The sequence below is a fragment of the Chlorocebus sabaeus genome, chromosome 4 (assembly GCF_047675955.1).
Source record: "Chlorocebus sabaeus isolate Y175 chromosome 4, mChlSab1.0.hap1, whole genome shotgun sequence".
Classification (NCBI taxonomy): domain Eukaryota; kingdom Metazoa; phylum Chordata; class Mammalia; order Primates; family Cercopithecidae; genus Chlorocebus; species Chlorocebus sabaeus.
The window spans coordinates 92,608,523-92,626,474 of record NC_132907.1 but is presented as its reverse complement, the minus strand read 5'-3'; the positions used below and the strand labels follow the sequence as shown (position 1 = coordinate 92,626,474).

Below are 17,952 nucleotides of genomic sequence, written 5' to 3'. Positions count from 1 at the left end.
CCCCCATTGCCACATTTTGCACACCCGTGATTACTGTGTTAGGTTGGTGCAGAAGTCATCACGGTTTTTGCCATTACTATTAACGAACTGCAGCACCAGCTCCTTCCCACTTTTTTTTTTTTTTGCCATTACTTTTAATGACTGCTGCCCCAACCTATTAGAATCATTTATATTTATTCATCCATCATCTGCCTTCCCCTCTAGAAAGGAAGCTCCATGAGAACAGAGGCCAAATCTACTCAAATCACTCCAGCTTCCCAGCACACTGCTTGTCAATAATCATTTACTGACTGACTGATAGAGAAATGCCGTCACCGTTGCTGGGATAAGGCACCTGACATGCCCCTTTGAAAGCCACTGTCATGGACAGTTAGCATTTGCTCTTCACTCCTGCACCCGTGGTGTGGCTGGGCTTAGGCTGATCTAGTCTGGGCTTGACTCCAGGCTGAGCGTGGGAACCATGTGTGCTCCACACGCCTCTCATCCTGCAGCCAGAGCCGCTGTTCCCTGGGGCACGCGCATCTCATGGGGAAAATCAAGAGCCTTAGAGGGCAGGCCTGGCAGTGCCCGCACATTCAAGGCTTCTGCTTGTGCCGTGTCTGTGCAAATCTCGTTGGCAGAAGCAAGTCACCCAGCCACAAGCAACACCTGTGGGATGGATAAGTCCGTTCACCCTCCCTCGGGCCCTGGCTAGGCTGCAGCTGTGAGCTGTGTCATACTCTTACAGGAGAGTGAAAAATTGAGGGCCAACATTAAATCACCCATGGCAAGAAATGTCGGCCTCTGTGTCCCCACATTGGAATCATTCTTCACCAGCGGGTTCGCCTGAGCTGACTTCCCTTTGCAATGGTGTCTGCAGGTTTAGGCCAATGCTGTTCCCTGTGGAGGAGAGAGAAGCCTCAGTGGGCCTCTGTCTGTTGGGAAGAACAAGATATTAGCTTGGCGCAAAACCACCACAAGCCCCAGGGGGCACGCCTTGTGTGACAGGAGAGGGGCAGAGAACTGTGGGAACTCAGGCAAGCTTGCGTCCCCAGCCTCTCCCCCGTGTTCTCAACCCCTCCCCTGTGTCCCCAGCACCCTCCCCTGTGTCCCCAGCCCTCTCCCCTGCTTGCCCCATCTCTGCTTTCTTTTTTTCATTTTCTTTCTTTTTTTTTCTGAGACAGGGTCTGGCTCTATCACCCAGGCTGGAGTGCAATGGCACGATCTCGGCTTACTGCAACCTTCACCTCCCGGGCTGAAGCAATTCTCCCTCCTCAGCCTCCCCAGTGGCTGGGACTACAGATGCCGCCACCACACCCAGCTAATTTTTTTTTTTCTTTTGGTAGAGACAGGATTTGCCATGTTACCCAGGCTGGTCTCAAATTCCTGAGCTCAAGTAATCCTCCCACCTGTCTCCCAAAGTGCCGGGATTACAGGCATGAGCCACTGAGTCCAGCCTGCTTTATTTTTCTTTACAGTACTTGGAACCTTCTAATGTACTAAGGACACGTGTATTTTATTTTTTGTCTTCCCTAGAACAGGAGCTTAACGTGGGCAGGTATTTTTGTTGATCTCATCTATCACCCTATCCCTAAGCACCTGGAACAGTGTCTGGCACATGAATGGTGTGTTCTAAATAAATATTTTAAATAGATAACTAAATGAAATATCCTACAAGAGAAAGCTAGTATTTGGAACTCACCCATCAACAGAACCTAAAAGCCAAAGACCTTTAGCCTGTCTCCGCCTCTGAACACACCCAACCCGGGAGGAGCCAGCAGAAGAAAAACAGGAACAAAGGTGGGGAAGGGAGCAGGTGGCGCCCACCAAGTAAGGACCCCTGAGGCTTAGGCCAAACCTGAGCTGGAGAAAGGACTAATCTAGGAACTGGGTGTGAGATTAAGTTTAGATTTGTCTGGCCTGGATTTTGTAACACCTAAACAAGGGTTATTCCATTATCATTTCTTTTTTTTTTTTTGAGATGGAGTCTCACTGTCCCCAAGGCTGGAGTGCAGTGGCGTGATCTCAGCTCACTGCAACCTCTGCCTCCCGGGTCCAACTGATTCTCATGCCTCAGCCTCCCGAGTGGCTGGATTACAGGTGCACACCACCATTCCCAGCTAATTTTGTATTTTTAGTAGAGATGGGGTTTCACCATGTTGGCCCCCTGGCTCACGCCTGTAATCCTATCACTTTGGGAGGCTGAAGTGCGCAGATCACAAGGTCAGGAGATTGAGACCATCCTGGCTAACACGGTGAAACCCCATCTCTACTAAAAATACAAAAAATTAGCTGGGCGTGGTGGCGGGCACCTGTAGTCCCAGCTACTCAGGGGGCTGAGGCAGGAGAATGGCTTGAACCCCGGACGTGGAGGTTGCAGTGAGCCAAGATCGCGCCACTGCACTCCAGCCTGGGCGACAAAGCGAGCCTCCGTCTCAAAAACAAACAAACAAAAACCTTCAAAAGAATGTAAGAATTATTATTTTTTAAAGTACAGCTTTAAAAATGCCCCTTACAAATACATCAGTGTTATATTAAGGCAAACCTACTTCAGAAGCACAAAGTTAATTTCTTATGATTCCAAGAAATATGTGAATGTTTAAAAAAAAAAAAAAAACCCAAACACCTGAAAAGGGATCGAACTCAAGATAGTTTGTAACATTTTATTGCAAAAAGAAGGGCAGAGAACAGTTTTCTTCTTCATACCTGTTACCACAGACCTCCCTGAGAGCAGTAATTTTTAGCAGCTCTCCTGTGCAAACAAGTCTCATCAAGGAATAAGTGTATGGGCCCCAAATACCTTCTCAGTGCAGTTTCACCTACAATACAAACACTCAGAAGCACAAATTTAACTGAAGTGAGAAACCAGGCCATTCTGTAGCTTCAGTTTTTCTACCAGTAATATATTAATTTCTTGAAATAGCCTAATAATTTACTTCTACTATCAAAACAGAAGCCCAATCTGGGAGAACAATTTTTATAGAAGTCACACTAATTTCAATCACATTAGTAGAGGAATTCATATTAGTATAAGCTGAGGCTGAGGCAGGACAATTGCTTGAGCCTAGGAGTTTGAGACCAGCCTGGGAAAGACAGTGAGACTCCATCTCTAATTATTTTTTCATATAAAGAAATTCAGAGAGGAGAAGAAAGCGGATATGTGTCTGTCCAAAGACAAATTTTGTGTGTCTGCACATACAACACAACTATGAACCTTCCTTCACGCAGCTCACAATCCAGTAGTGAGAGGTAACTACGAAAACATGAGACCCCACGATGAGGAAAAAGGTGCGCATCAGAGAAAAGAAAAATGCTGCGATGACCCAGTGGCAGGGGCAGCACACATCCACTTTCTTTGTTTTTTTGAGATAGGGTTTTGCTCTGTCTCCCAGGCTGGAGTGCAGTGGCTTGATCTCAGCTCAATGCAGCCTCAACCTCCCAGGCTCAAGTGATCTTCCCATCTCAGCCTCCCAGGAAGCTGGGACTACAGGCATGCACCACCACACTGGGTTCATTTTGTTGGCTTTTTGTAGAAACAGGGTCTCACGATGTGGCCAAGGCTGGCATCCTGAAGGGCGGGTGCGGCTTCATCCTACAGAGATGAAAGGCAGAAGCAGCTCAGAGCCCAGAGCAAAGGGGTTGGGGACAAGGGCATCCAGAACAGAGTGGCTCGGCTGAGACATCCAGTAGGATGCCACCAGGCAGGGGTGTGGTGGAAAAACACAGGGCCACAGGGTGACTGCTCACACGTGAGGAGCAAACCACCACAGAACACGACAGAAACACGGTGCACTGAATCAGGCTTCAAATCGCAGCCCTGCAACTTGAGAGCTACCACAGGCAACCAGAAAGGGAGCACGAACAGCACCGCCCACTGCCTGAGGCTGTGAGACGACCAGAAACCTGTGCTTACTAATGACCTGCCTTATTCCAGAGAGAACTCAGGAAACACAAAGACACAGTACAGCAAAATACAGTAAATGTTAACCATGTTGGCTGAGGAGAAAGTGAAGAGGTCTAAGACTCTGTCATAAAGTTTACCTCTACTCTAAACTCTCATTACTGGCGCGCCACCAACCGCACTTTAAATTTTCTAGCAGCTAAATTGAAGAGGAAACTGTAATCAGGTAAATGGCTTATAAGATGCAAACAGAACAGAACAGCCACCACAGCTGCTGAGCACAGTGCACCTCCAGCTCCAGGGAGGAACAGGGCGGCCATCTCCTGGGGCTGCCCCGCAGCAGGCATGTGAGCCCCAAAGCCAGCGTCCCTCAGGGTGGACAGTGACTACGGGCTTCATGGGGCCACATGCCCCCAGCACAAGCTGAGGAAATCTCCCAGGGCAATTCAAGGAATAGGGCCTCACAATGTTGCCCAGGCTGGTCTCAAACTCCTGTGCTCAAGCGATCCCCCTGCCTTGGCCTCCCAAAGTGTTGGGAGGTCAGGCGTGAGCCACTGCACCTGGCCCGGCAGGCACTTTAGAGAAGAGGGCTTTGCATCCTGAAGGGCAAGTGGGCTTCATCCTACAGAGATGAAAGGCAGAGGAAGCTCAGAGCCCAAGGTAAAGGGGGGTGCCTAAGAAAAGTGACTCCATTGGGAACACAGTGAGAGGTCCCCATGCACAGCTTGGGTTAAGCCAGACACTGATTTCAAAGTATCTCAGGAATGGTGGACTCAGCACCCATCAGGCAATTCTCTCTCTCAAGCAGGCTCCTGGTAGATATTTAGTAGCAGCTGAAATCAACATTATGTTCTGACAGATACTTGCTGATGATTAAAGAGCTATATATTGGCCGGGCGCCGGTGGCTCACGCCTGTAATCCCTGCACTTTGGGAGGCCGAGGCGGGCGGATCACGAGGTCAGGAGATCGAGACCATCCTGGCTAACACAGTGAAACCCTGTCTCTACTAAAATACAAAAAATTAGCCGGGCACGGTGGCGGGCACCTGTAGTCCCAGCTACTCGGGAGGCTGAGGCAGGAGAATGGCACGAACCCGGGAGCGGAGCTTGCAGTGAGCCGAGATGGTGCCACTGCACTCCAGCCTGGGCGACAGAGTGAAGACTCTGCCTCAAAAAAAAAAAAAAAAAAAAAAAAAAAAGAGCTATATATGCTTTGAGGACCAGCTGAAGTGGGGCAGGACTAATACCCTCTGGTGAAAATACGGGAACCCAAACACACAAGTCAGAGCAGGAGGTGTCTGCCCCCAACCCCCAAACAATAATGCTGACCCTGGATTTGGGTTAAGTGCCTAGCCCAGCATGTGAGTGTTCAGTAAGTGGAAACCATCACCATCATTAGGTGACGGAAAACCATCAAAGCTTTGTGCGGGCTTGTTGGCAAAGAACAGTGGTCGTGTATTAGCCACTACTAATAATCGCAGCTGACAGTCACTGAGCACTCGCTCCGTGCCAGGATCACGGGAAGCACCTCGCATGCATTTCCTCAATATTCCCTCCCAGTAACAGCGAGGACACAAAACTGGTAGAGCCAGGACTGGAATCCAGGCAGGCCCCAAAGCACTCCAGTGGAGCCTGCCAAGGTGGGCAGGCTTTCATGCTAATGAGGTCCAGTATTTGACCACCACTCCTAGGTGAGCAAGTTTAACAGAAAACCTACAACTAAACCTAAAAGCTAAAAACCTGAGCAAACGCATAGAAAGCAGGCTGTTAAAATGGATCATGAACCTTGCATCACTCACTGGAAAACCACTCAAAATAAATGTCTCTGCAACATGGCCTCTGGGGAGGGCACTCTGTGAGGCTTGTATCACCCTGGTGACAAACCACTTGAACCTGGGTGGTCATCTGACCACATTTCACAGATGATGCACAGAGCCATCTGCATCCACTGTGGTCAACATTTAGGACGTTTTAAGCTAAGATTTGCCAAATTGTAGCTTACTGGATTCCAGGTTCTCTTGACATCTTTTTCCAGTAGCCATGCCTTGCACTTCCCAAGTATAAAGGAACTAAGATGCAAATTTAAAAAAGGAGGATTTAAGAATAATGAAAAGAGAAAAATCAAGAAAGCACAATCACTAGAGCAGAGATAACAGAATTTCTGAATTCCCTGAAAACAATCTATATAAATGCATGTGAAATAATACACCAGCATCTGTGGCCCACACGTCACATATCAGGAACTGATGTCAGAATATAAGGTAAACATGTTACTGTGAAAACACAAATCCTCACAAATCATTAGGCAGTAAGGCTGAATGAAGCATCCCCCCACGCACAGCGCAGTGAGGCAGTGTCCAGCAGCCCTAGTGCTCCCCGCGCCCCAGTCCAGTCTCTGGCAACATCAGGTACTTCCCACGAATAACGAGGAGCCTTTCAACATTTTCACAACATCTCAAAACCGACCCCTTTTCGAGCTTAAATGGCACGGATCTGGAAAGGGAAACTATACACAGAATCAGAAAAGATGACTGCCCCCAAGGGATTACAGAAAAGGCGGCAGTCAGGTGTTCAATGAAGTAAAACGTGACCTTCCCAGGGGAGGGGGGATCCATTGAGCTGAAACTGGCAAGAAGGTAACTCCAGGGAGCTCACAACACCCAAGGACCCGGATTTCCCGCCGCCTGAACGCCCAGTATTCGCACACTGATAAGAACACCTCCTCATAATTCCCCTGCCAGCGCCTCTAGCACCCCCAATCCTTTCCCCAGGAATGCAGTCCCCGTTTCTGCGGCTCCTGTAACAGCCACGTTCCCACACAAGTGCTGCCTGAGCTCCCCAAGCCCTCCAACAATCACCCCGCAATGCCCTCGAAGGTCTATTCAGAGAAGTCACCGAGATGCAGTTACCGAGGAAATTCAAGGACCCCCAGCTTACCAAAAGGCTTCCGGCTGTACAGAGCTAAGCTTCCTATTCCCCTCCTAAACCTACAACCTAGTTTTCATTTCTCAAGAAGCCTTTCCCTGTGCTCATGCACGCAGTTGTTAGCCGGCCTGGTGAGACACTCCAATAACAGCGGCAGCCACAACACAAACCAGAAGCATCTCCACCATGAAGCAGTAATAATACTTTGTCCTAATGATCCCTTTGTCCTTGGAAAATGAACTTCAGAAAGAAAGTTATCCACTGTGAGCAGAGCAGGCTTCTGGATCCGGACCCAGGTCCCACTGGCCCACTCACCGTTGGAGAGAGCTTGCTGAAGCTCGGTGTCCGATATCACTCCACTCCTGTCTTTATCAACCCTACAACATCAAGAAGACCAAATAAGCTGGCGATCCAAAGTTCAGGAAAAGCAAAACAAACGTCTCCTGTCAACCCTGCACCGACTCTGGAAGGCTCGGAGCCTCCGGGAACCCCCGCCTCTCCCATCCCGCTGAGGAGGACACGGGAATCAAGGAAGTGCCCCCAGGAGCCCACGTCCAAGCGGGGTCTTCCCCTAAGAGGCCAATCATCTTTCTCTCAATCCTTCCCTTCCTTCCTCTCCTGGCCTGTCTGAATTCACATTTGCACCAGTTTCCCTTTTTCACAAACAAGAAAAGATTCCTTCAGATAACTAAGGCATTCCCTGGCCATGAGTCACTACAGTTTCAGTCATTCATTCCGTGGAAAAGCGACCCGGGACAGAAGGCGCCGCGTAAAGGTCACCTGCCCCGAGCAGACGCCAGGTCGCTGCTGCTTCCTCGGCTGCTGACACTTAACAGCGCCCAGGCAGTCCGTTTCCGCTTTCCCCGAACAAGCACCCCTGGAGACCCTCCACCCGGCGGCTCCTGAGGCGAGAAAAAGGGCCTAGCCCAGGAGCCGGTGGCCGCGACCTCGGGTCTGCAGCGGCTACTCTGCACCTCTGGAAGGGCCCAACGCACAGGACAGGGACCGGGCAGGAGGCGGGGGCGGCCGCAGGGGGCCCACAGGGGGCGGGGGAGACCGCAGGGGACCCGGCAGGGGACGGGCGCGGCCGCGTCCGTCGGTCGGGGCAGGGGTCGGGGGCGGCCGCGGGGGTCGGGGCGGTCGCCGCGGAGGCGGGAGGTGCCCGGGCGGTGCCAGGCCGCACCTCTGGAAGACATTCCACAGAAGCACTGGCCCGGCAGCGCCGCGCCCAAAGCAAGCCCCCGGAGTGGTAGGAGCAGGCGGCCAAGGGCCAAGGGCCAAGGCGCGCGGCCGGGCTGAGGCGCCTCCGGCGACCGGAGATCTCTCAAGGCGATTCCGCTTCCGCCTCTGCCAGGGGGCAGGGCCTGGCGTTACCGCCACTTCCGGGGGCGCAGGAAATGCGTGTGCGCGGGATGCTCCGGGGCGGCCACCTGGGCGCGGTGCGTGAAGGCGCTTGGGGAAAATGCCCCGCGCCGCGACCCAGGACGGGAAGTGATGGAGCAAGGACTTAGTTTGCCTTTTAGTTCTTTTATAGAAAGAAGTTTTGACGTGAATGGGATTCAGGCTAACAGTCCGAGACTCTGGGCGGGGCGCGGTAGCTCACGCCTGTGATCCCTGCGCTGTGGGAGGCCGAGGCCGGTGGATCACCTGAAGTCGGGGGTTCGAGACCAGCCTGGCCAATATTGAGAAACCTCGTATCTACTAAAAATACAAAATTAGCCGGGCGTGGTGGCGCACGCCTGTAATCCCAGCTGCGCGGGAGGCTGAGGCAGGAGAATTGCTTGAACCCGGGAGGCCGAAGTTGCAGTGAGCCGAGATCGGGCTATTGCACTCCAAGCCTGGGCAACAAGAGAGAAACTCCGTCTCAAAAAGAAAAAAGAAAAAAAAAAGGTAAAACACCATTCGGGTGGGAAGGGCAGTGTGCGGTGTTGCCTGTTCCGCCCCCAAAAGCTTCCCTCTTTTAGGTTTAGCCTGCGCCCCCGCGCTCTGCATCAGCGCCACCCCCGACGCAGGCGCCCAGTGCAGCTGGAAACACGGGGGCGCCTCCCTGCTGACCCCTTCCCGCCCCTGGTGGTGGTGCGGCCCTGCCTCCCGCGAGACAGCACTGCCTTCGTGCTGGACACAGTTCTGCGGTGGAACCTGGAGTGCCTGTAGCACCAATCCCCGGAATTGGGAAGTGCCCAGCTTTGGGCCACTGTGATCCCTGGGTTTTCCCGCGCGCGTACTCCGTGCCGCCTTCCACCCCAGTCCTGTGACCTGTGCCCCGGTTCAGGATACTACAGGCTGCTACAATTATTCTCATTATTTCATGGAGTTATTCCAGCTTTTCAGGTTCTTCAGTGCCCCATTCCATGAATGCTAACTTTTTTCATCCTCGTAGTTCCTAGGGTTGTCTCTGAATTTTCACCCAGTTGCCTACCAAGATGTTGTCTGTGTCTACTGCAGGGGACGGTGCGGGTCTGAATATCTTACACACAGCTCACCTTTTTGGTGCCTTTGATCCGTGTTAGGAATTATCCACATGTCTCTGGGCAATATTCTACTTTCTTTTTATATTGACCCAATTATTTTACTTCTTTGGTGTGTCCTTTCTCCTAACACATATGGGTTCACTTTGAAACCTTGAAGCCCACATTTACAAAACGTTTTCGGTATGAAACATGGTTCCACGACTCATGAGTGGAGTACCATAAACATCTCCATTTCCAGACCACCCACTGCCCAGTGGTTTTCTTGGTCTCAGTACTCATGAAAACGGTCTGAAGGTTTGTTCTGGGTTCCTAAGCAGTAGACACACACACAACACTGCCTGTCAGCTATTTCTCGGAAAGTAAATCAGCCTTCTGTTGCCATCCTATCATGCTTCAGGGGTGCCTGTGCCAGTTTTTAATTCTTTGTCCTGACACTTAAATGTCTGCTCAAACGTCCATATTAATACTTCCTCTTAGTTTACAAAAGGATTTACTTTCTTACTGGTTGGGAGGAAGTTGTCTGAGGTTGCCACCTGTTATTATTCCTTCATTTATTGGACCATGTCTGCCATTGGAGGTTTTCAAACTGTGGTCCCTGGACATGTTAGAAATGCAAATTCTCAGGCCGAATCAGGACTGAATCAGAAGATCTGGGGTAGGGTCCCCCCAGGACTGAATCGGAAGGTCTGGGGTGGGGTCCCCCACCAGGACTGAATCGGAAGGTCTGGGGTGGGGTCCCTGCAGGTAATCCTGTTACACAGGTTAGAGAACCAGGGCATTAGGGGTGGCAATTTGACAATTTTTTTTTTTTTTTTGAGACAGTCTTGCTCTTGTTGCCCAGGCTGGCTGGAGTGCAGTGGTGCACTCTCTGCTCACTGCAACCTCCACCTCCTGGTTCAAGCGACTCTCCTGCCTTAGCCTCCAGAGTGGCTGGGATTACAGGCACCCACCATCATGCCTGGCTAATTTTTTGTATTTTTAGAGATGGGGTTTCACTATGTTGGCCAGGCTGGGACAATTCTTAAACTGTCATTCTTTACTCACTTATTTGCAGAAATTCTTCTGTAAAGGACTTTTCCTAATCAACAAGGTTTTCCTGAATTGCAATTTGTAGAGAAAAGGCAGGAGAATCGCTGACCTTCCTTCAAGTGTGCATTCCCAGTGTTAGTGTTAGTGCCCTAGTCGCCTCCAAGAAGGACCAATTACATGTTTTAGTTTGGTTGGTTTTGGCTTTGAAACCATCACTAGGAATTCATGGTTTTCATGTAGTAGGGACCACAGTCTAGGTGCTTGATGTATCTACTGCTCCTGGGTAGAGCTAGGAAATGTGTCTATGAGAAAACAACAAATGAGCTCACGCTTATATTTCTATTTCAAATTTAGTATATGGTTTTACACCTTTTTCTCACAAAAATCTTGTTTCATTTTTTGAGATGAAGTTTCGTTCCTGTTGCCCAGGCTGGAGTGCAGTGGTGCGATCTCGGCTGACTCCCACCTCCACCTCCTGGTTCAAGTGATTCTCCTGCCTCAGCCTCCCGAATAGCTGGGATCACGCCATGCCCAGCTAATTTTTGAATTTTAGTAGAGATAGGGTTTCACCATGTTGGCCAGGCTGGTCTCGAACTCCTGGCCTCAGGTGATCTGCCTGCCTCGGCCTCCCAAAGTCCTGGGATTACAGGCGTGAGCTTACTGCATCTGGCCAGAAAAATCTTAGTTTTAGCATTAACATAATTAGTTATTAGCTTTAACTCCCACCCCACATAATTTCAAAGGATTAATACCAATAAGACGAGTGACAATGAGATGATTGATGGAAATTTAGGATTTCAGTGGCTCTCTTTGTCTTTAGACTGTGGCTCACTAAATGTGCACACTTGAAGTGCTGTGTTCTAGCGATGTTCTGACGACACATGAGGTAATAGGCTGCGTGACTGTCACCAGCCTGATGTGCGCTTGGGCTGCAGAAACCCGTGATGCTGCCGAGCCCAGCCAGCCCCAGGTCACTCCTCAGACTCCAGCTGGATTCTGACACCACAAGCACCCGGGTCTCCAGTACTTTATTATACTTAAAGTATAATAATAAAAAAAAAACATACAAAGAGTCAATAATAGTTAATACAATCTTGAGGAAGAGCAAAGTCAGAGGACTATCACTATTGGGTATTGAGCCTTAATTTAATGTTACAGTAAATAACACAAGGTGAGACTCTTGAAAGAAACATGGACCAATGGAACAAATAGAGGCTCCAGAAACTTACACAGATAAATTTGATTTATGCCAAAATTAGGAACTTCTGTTCTGCACTAGCATGGCTAAGATGAGAAAGGCAGAAATATCAAATCATGGCCTAACTGTGGAGCAGTGGGAGCTGGGGTGGGTCCTGCAGCTGGACACAGGGGACTCAGTGAGGCAGTGACCCAGTAATGCAGACCCTAGCACATGCCCAACAGAAATGTGTATGTAAATTCACCAAAAGACAAGCATCTGAATGTTCACAGCAGGTGTATTCATCACCTCAAACTGAAGGCAATCCAAATGCCCATTGACAACAGAATGAATGAGTAAACCGTGGTGTGTTCACAGGACAGAATCCAACAAGGCAGCAACAGTAAATGAGCTTCAGGTGCAGCCGCAACAGGGTAATGCTGGTGTGATGCTGGAAGGAAGGAGAGCACCAGTGCCTTCTCCTGGGCCCACGTGCATGGAATTCAGAACTGGGCAGTCCCAATTGGCATCTGGGTCAGGACAGTGGTCCCGGCAGGGGTCAGGTAACAGCTCCACAGAGGGGGTTGCCAGGGTCCTGTTTTTTATCTCAGTCCTGGATACATAGGCAGAAACCAGAAAGCGTCTGAGACAGATCTCCATCAGCTTTGAAATTTATTTTGCCAAAGTTAAGGACATTTCTGGAAAAGGGGAACACAAAACCACAGGAACAATCTGTGGTCCCTGCCTTTATCCAGAGACGATTTGAGGGCTCTGAACTGTAAAGGGGAAAAGTGGGAGGGTGTGGGAGGGGAAAGAGGGAGGGTGTGGCCCCGTTATGGAATCCACATGTTGCAAGAGAAAGAGAGTGGGCAGGGCGTTGCCCATGGTGTGTCCCTTTTGAGCTCATTACCTTGGCACTTTATGGAGAGCAGCTACCGGTAGAGATGCTTTTATCCATAGCCCTCTGCTTAGAGCAAAAGGAAAGGCCACTTCTTGCATGATTCAGCTTCCAGTTTAAATTTTTCCTTTTGGCAGAGTGCACTGGGGTCCCAAGATTTTATTATCCTTTCACATAGCTTTGTTCACAAAACTTACTGCGTTACATACTATTTGTCACAAGCCATGAAAGTTTTCTTAAAACACAACGATGTTATAAAAACAGTCCCGGCCGGGCGCGGTGGCTCATGCCTGTAATCCCAGCACTTTGGGAGGCTGAGGCAGGAGGATCACTTGAGGTCAGGAGTTCGAGACCAGCCTGGACCACATGGCAAAACTCTGTCTAAAATACAGAAATTAGCTGAATGTGGTGGTGCATGCCTGTAATCCCAGCTACTCGGGAGGTTGAGGCATGAGAATCGCTTGAACCCAGGAGGCGGAGGTTTTAGTGAGCCAAGATCACTAAATCCAGCCATCCAAACACCACACACCCATTAAGCCCGGCAGACGCAAATGGCGGATGTTGGTGATGCCAGTAGCCGGCTTCACGCTGGCCTAATCTCTGCACTCCAGCCTGGGTGACAGTGCGAGACTCTGTCTTAAAAAACAAAAAACAAACAAAAAACTCCCACTGAAATGCACTCACGACACCTAAATAAGCAGTTTAAAACCAACCATTATTTTAAAATCACTCTGCTTTTAAAGACATCTCAGTGGAAGTAAACCTGTTTCGATTGATGGCATTATTTGCTAAACTCTGGATGAATGTGTTCTCTCTGCTTGGCCAAGCTCCTGGGTGTCGAAGGGCAGGTAGGTTGATGAGATTGCGTTTGGCACACGTTATCTCACCCCCTCACAGCCCGATAGTGTTTGCTTACACGGAGGCCCTCCATTCCCCTGTGGAGCGGGGAAGATGGTCAGAGCGGGACCAGCTCCCTGGGAGAACGGCCTGCAGTGCCCATCCATAGCAACCTTTCTGGATTTTTTGTCAACTTCATCCTCATTCTCTGCAGAACACAAAAGTATCCAGAGTTCCATGGAAAGCAGCTGGGGACAGGCTTCCTCCTCTCTATCCCCACCACACTCTCTTGCAGGCTCACCATGAGATGGCTTTGCCATGGTGCAGAAGGAGGATGGAGGAGTCCTGTGCCCAGGTCGCCATGATCCTGAACCAGAACTGTGTAACGGGTGGGAAAAATATACCAGAAGAATGTTCCCCCTGGATTTCTGTTTTTCTGTTATAACTAGACATGCAAGGCAGAGAGCCCTTGACACAACCCTGTGTGCACATGGGTCCAGTCCTGACAAACTCGTGGCCCTGTCGCCAGCTGCTGGTGCTGGGTGGAGGGCTGTGAGCCTCCTCTTTTATCCTCCTATTTTATCCTGTACACACATGTGGGGTCACTGCTTTATCGTGAAGCAGAGTGACCCCTTGTTCCCATTACTCTGAAGGAGCAAAAATGTGTCTCTGGAAACCCTCAGAAGGTTTTCTCTGGAGTCATCCATGCTCATGGGGTACAACTGATGAAGCCTCAGGAGTGAAACCTGAGTGACCTGAACGGGGGCAAGAGGATGAAAACACCCCACCTGTGTTTCTCCTCTGCTCTTACACCTCACAACAGCAACAACACAGACAGATGACTCTGTGAGCAAATGTGCGGCACTTCCCCAACAAAGAGGCAATAGATTCTGCAGTGGACACCAGCTGGGCTTTTCCCCGTCCCACGAATCCCTGGCCAGCCCTCATTCTTGCATAGACACGCCATTTCAGTGTACATTTATTTGAAAGCAAGGCCATTGTTAGTAATTTTCCCAAATAAAGAAATGCAGAGTTAATTTGATATTTGAAATTCCTCAGAAATTGAGATCTGCACCCCAAGAAGAGCAACCTCCTCTCTTTCCCTCCTGCGTTTTCATCTGTCTCCCTGTGTTTCTTGGTGCCTCTGCCCCTCTGCTCTCATTGGCAGGCATCTAGCCTGGGCCTGATGTGTGGCTGCGATGACAGTAACTGGTTGTGCGACCAGATCCTGACATTTGATCCGTCACCATCCAGCAAGGGTGGATGAAGCCCGCCTGGGACTTGCTGTGCAGAGGAGACAGGAGTCAGGAGCCGGCTCCCAGGCTGACGGTGGCCTTGCAGGTGATATGGGAAAAGTCGCTGAATCCAGCCATCCAAACACCACACACCCATTAAGCCCGGCAGATGCAAATGGTGGATGTTGGTGATGCCAGTAGCCGGCTTCACGCTGGCCTAATGCCTGGGAGTGGGACTGGCTGAGACACTGTGGACCTGAATCTTCCTCGGATGTGTTCATTGCAGAACGAAGGCTGGAAGAAAGCCGTTCTGGTGACTTGGCCAGCCTCACCAGCCTGTCCCCGCCTCGAGTGCACACCTGCCCTCACTCTGCACTGTCTCTGGGACACTGTCCCCCCCTCGAGTGCACACCTGCCCTCACTCTGCACTGTCTCTGGGACGCTGTCCCCCCCCTCGAGTGCACACCTGCCCTCACTCTGCACTGTCTCTGGGACGCTGTCCCCCCCCTCGAGTGCACACCTGCCCTCACTCTGCACTGTCTCTGGGACGCTGTCCCCCCCCTCGAGTGCACACCTGCCGTCACTCTGCACTGTCTCTGGGACGCTGTCCCCCCCTCGAGTGCACACCTGCCCTCACTCTGCACTGTCCCCGGGGCGGGGTTACATTTGGAGCTAGCCAGGTCTCTACCTGGTCTCTGATGGTCTGACCTCTGGGAGGACACTTCTGTCTGCCTGACACACTTGTGAAGTGGGGATAGTCATGACCCCCCACTTGTCCTGGCTGCAGTAAGTTTCCTGAGACTGGACAGGAGCCCCATCCATGCCCGGGAAGATTCCAGGCTCCCTTCAAGACTCCTGTGACCGCTCCAAGTTCAGGTCCTCAAAGTCATCCTGACTCCAACCCCTGGCTCTGCCCCCTGGCTTGGTTCTGCTGCACGAAGACCCCAACCCCAAGCCTGGTCCCACAGTTTTCCCCAAGTTCAGAATTCGGTGACCCCACTGACGGCGGGGCCAGGGAGCAGGGCAATCACGTGCAGGAGACCTTCAGGGAAAGGGAAGACACGGCTCCCGACTCAACTTGCTGCTGTTTTAGGGCTGAGCTGCTACCAAATGCAGCTTCCAACTGAAGTGCCTCAGCCCCTGATTCCCTGCAGAAGGTGGTGGAGTCACCACATCCTGCTCTTAGCACCTCTGCTCCCCCCGCCTGCCCGAGGGGTGTCCTTGCGGGGACCGGTCTTCAGGGAAGCGTGGCTGGGCTCCCTGCTCCCTGTGACTGCCTGCCCACTGGGCAGTGACTCTCCCAAAGGAGGAGGGTCTGAGGGTCCCCAAGATCTCCTGGCAAATACTGGGGTCAACAGAGCTGGCACGTATCCCTCTCAGCTGATTTCCTCCTATTTTTTTAATGGAAACAAACAAAAAAAAGACATAATTTCTAGACAAAAAGGCTTTTTCCACATAAAATTATGAATGTTGCAAGGTTTCACTTCTTGTCATTCTAGGAGCGGGTACAGAGAACTTGCAATACCTCCCCCCGTAAAGCCAGCCAGGGCTGCCTGTGCTTGTCCTGCCTGTCTCCATGATAGGGAAACTCCTGGGATGTCACAGGGCCGCAAAGAGGGTTCCCAGGGCGCCAGCTGGTGCCCACCTGCCAAGAGGGAACTGCAGAGCCTCGGCCTCTGGGCCACCAGCTTCCCTCTCCCAACCACTGCGCACTCCAGCACAGACGCGGCCCTGCGGTCCTCTGCTCTTGCCGCACGGGTCTTATTTTGGGTCACGTGTCTCCAGGCCCTCAATTTGTATTTATCCCCCGTTCCTAGAGTTTCTGCAGGATGCTGAAACCAGCCCCCTGGTTTTGGGGTGGCTGTGAATCAGTGTCTTCTGTTCTCTGGAGGCCCCTCTGTGCTCCCCAGGAAGCAGGAGGTAGAAGCCCCCACTTTAATTCTCGCAGGGCAGCCTCACTTTTACCTACGTTTATTTGTCTGTGTGTGTGCTGTCCTCTGTGAGCATGGCTGGGCTCAGGAAGTCTAGTTCCACTCCCTGAGCATGAGTGGTCCTGGCTGGCAGAGGGGGCGGAGGCAAGGTCCAAATTCTGCTGTCCCTGAGGTTCTGGGACTCGGGCTGCTGGAGGCGGTGCCAGGCTGGATGGAGGCGTCGAGGTGCCTGGGCACACATAGTACCCTCAGGGAGGGGACCAGCCTGGGGGGCCACACGGTGGTATTATGGCCTGCTTGCACCCCATTGGCTGGCGCCTAGTCATATGTCATTCACTGCAAGGAATGCTGGGCTAGTCACATGTCACTCACTGCAAGGAATGTTGGGAGTGCAGCCATCCTGTGGGCTGGTGAGCAGCCAGGCATCTTGGCCACTCTCCTGTGGCGGGTTAGGTGTGGACAAAAAGTATTTGGTGAAAAGAGTTTGAAACCAGCAATGAGACCCTCCCCAGCTCTGCCCTTTCTACCTCCCACATAAGATGCTTTTCTTTTAGTAAAAGGGAGGGGCCTGGGCCAACCTGGCCTGCTGCTGCTCCCACAGCTCCAGGACTCCTCCACAGGCAAGGTGGGGCAGCCACCAGCTCTTCCCAGCAAACTGTGGGCCCAAGGGCTGGGGGTCAGGCTGGACTGAGGCAGCTCCTATGCCTGCTCTGTGACCCAGAGACTATAGCCCTGGGGGCTGTGGGAGGCCACTCGACTGGGTTCAGCAGTGACATGAGTGACACACAGACCCTTTGCTTTGAGCCAGTGGGAGGTGGGTGTTACTGCAGCACCGTCCCCGCCTTGGTGATGCCACCAGCATGTGTGGTGCTCACCTGCACTGCAGGACCACTCCCTCTGTAGAACCACCTGCCTCCTTGCCCCACACCCAGGCCCTCGGGGGCACCTCTTGGCTCTTGTGCCTGTGCGGATCCTGATGCCTATTTGAATAAATTATTAGAAAAATTATTAGGTGAGGCCAGGCGCAGTGGCTCATGCCTGTAATCCTAATACTTTGGGAGGCTGAGACAGGCGGATCATGAGGTCAAGAGATCAAGACCATCCTGACTAACGCAGTGAAACCCCATCTCTACTAAAAATACAAAAAAATTAGCCAGGCGAGGTGGCAGGTGCCTGCAGTCCCAGCTACTCGGGAGGCTGAGGCAGGAGAATGGTGCGAACGTGGGAGGTGGAGCTTGCAGTGAGCTGAGATCGCGCCACTGCACTCCAGTCTGGGCGACAGAGCGAGACTCCATCTCAAATATATATATATATATATATATATATATATATATATATGTATGGTGAGAGGAGCCAGACACGAAAGCAACCATGTGTCCTGTGATGGCGTTCATATGAAATGCTTGGAATAAGCTGCTCTACGGAGGCAGAAAGCAGATTGGGGGCAGCCAGAGCCTGCAGGGAGAGGGAGCTGGGAGTGCATCCAGGGCTCCTTTTCAGGGTTATAGAAATGTTTTGTAATTAGATCCTAGTAATGCCAATATACTGACAACTACACCTCTTTCAGAT

At 51.3% G+C, this 17,952-nt stretch overlaps 1 protein-coding gene across 1 annotated transcript in view; it reads right to left on the bottom strand.

Annotated features, from left to right (window-relative positions):
* The window catches only part of LOC140711554 (uncharacterized), a 38,914-nt gene extending 25,334 nt beyond the window's left edge, over positions 1 to 13,580 (bottom strand). The window contains exons 1-6 of the mRNA XM_073014902.1: positions 13,519 to 13,580; positions 13,268 to 13,315; positions 11,953 to 12,095; positions 7,989 to 8,128; positions 7,586 to 7,707; positions 7,121 to 7,182 (exon numbers count right to left, since the gene is read on the bottom strand). Coding sequence (XP_072871003.1) covers positions 7,121 to 7,182; positions 7,586 to 7,707; positions 7,989 to 8,128; positions 11,953 to 12,095; positions 13,268 to 13,315; positions 13,519 to 13,580 — 577 coding nt within the window. The remainder of the gene's footprint in view (positions 1 to 7,120; positions 7,183 to 7,585; positions 7,708 to 7,988; positions 8,129 to 11,952; positions 12,096 to 13,267; positions 13,316 to 13,518) is intronic.
* Positions 13,581 to 17,952: the final 4,372 nt, after the last annotated feature.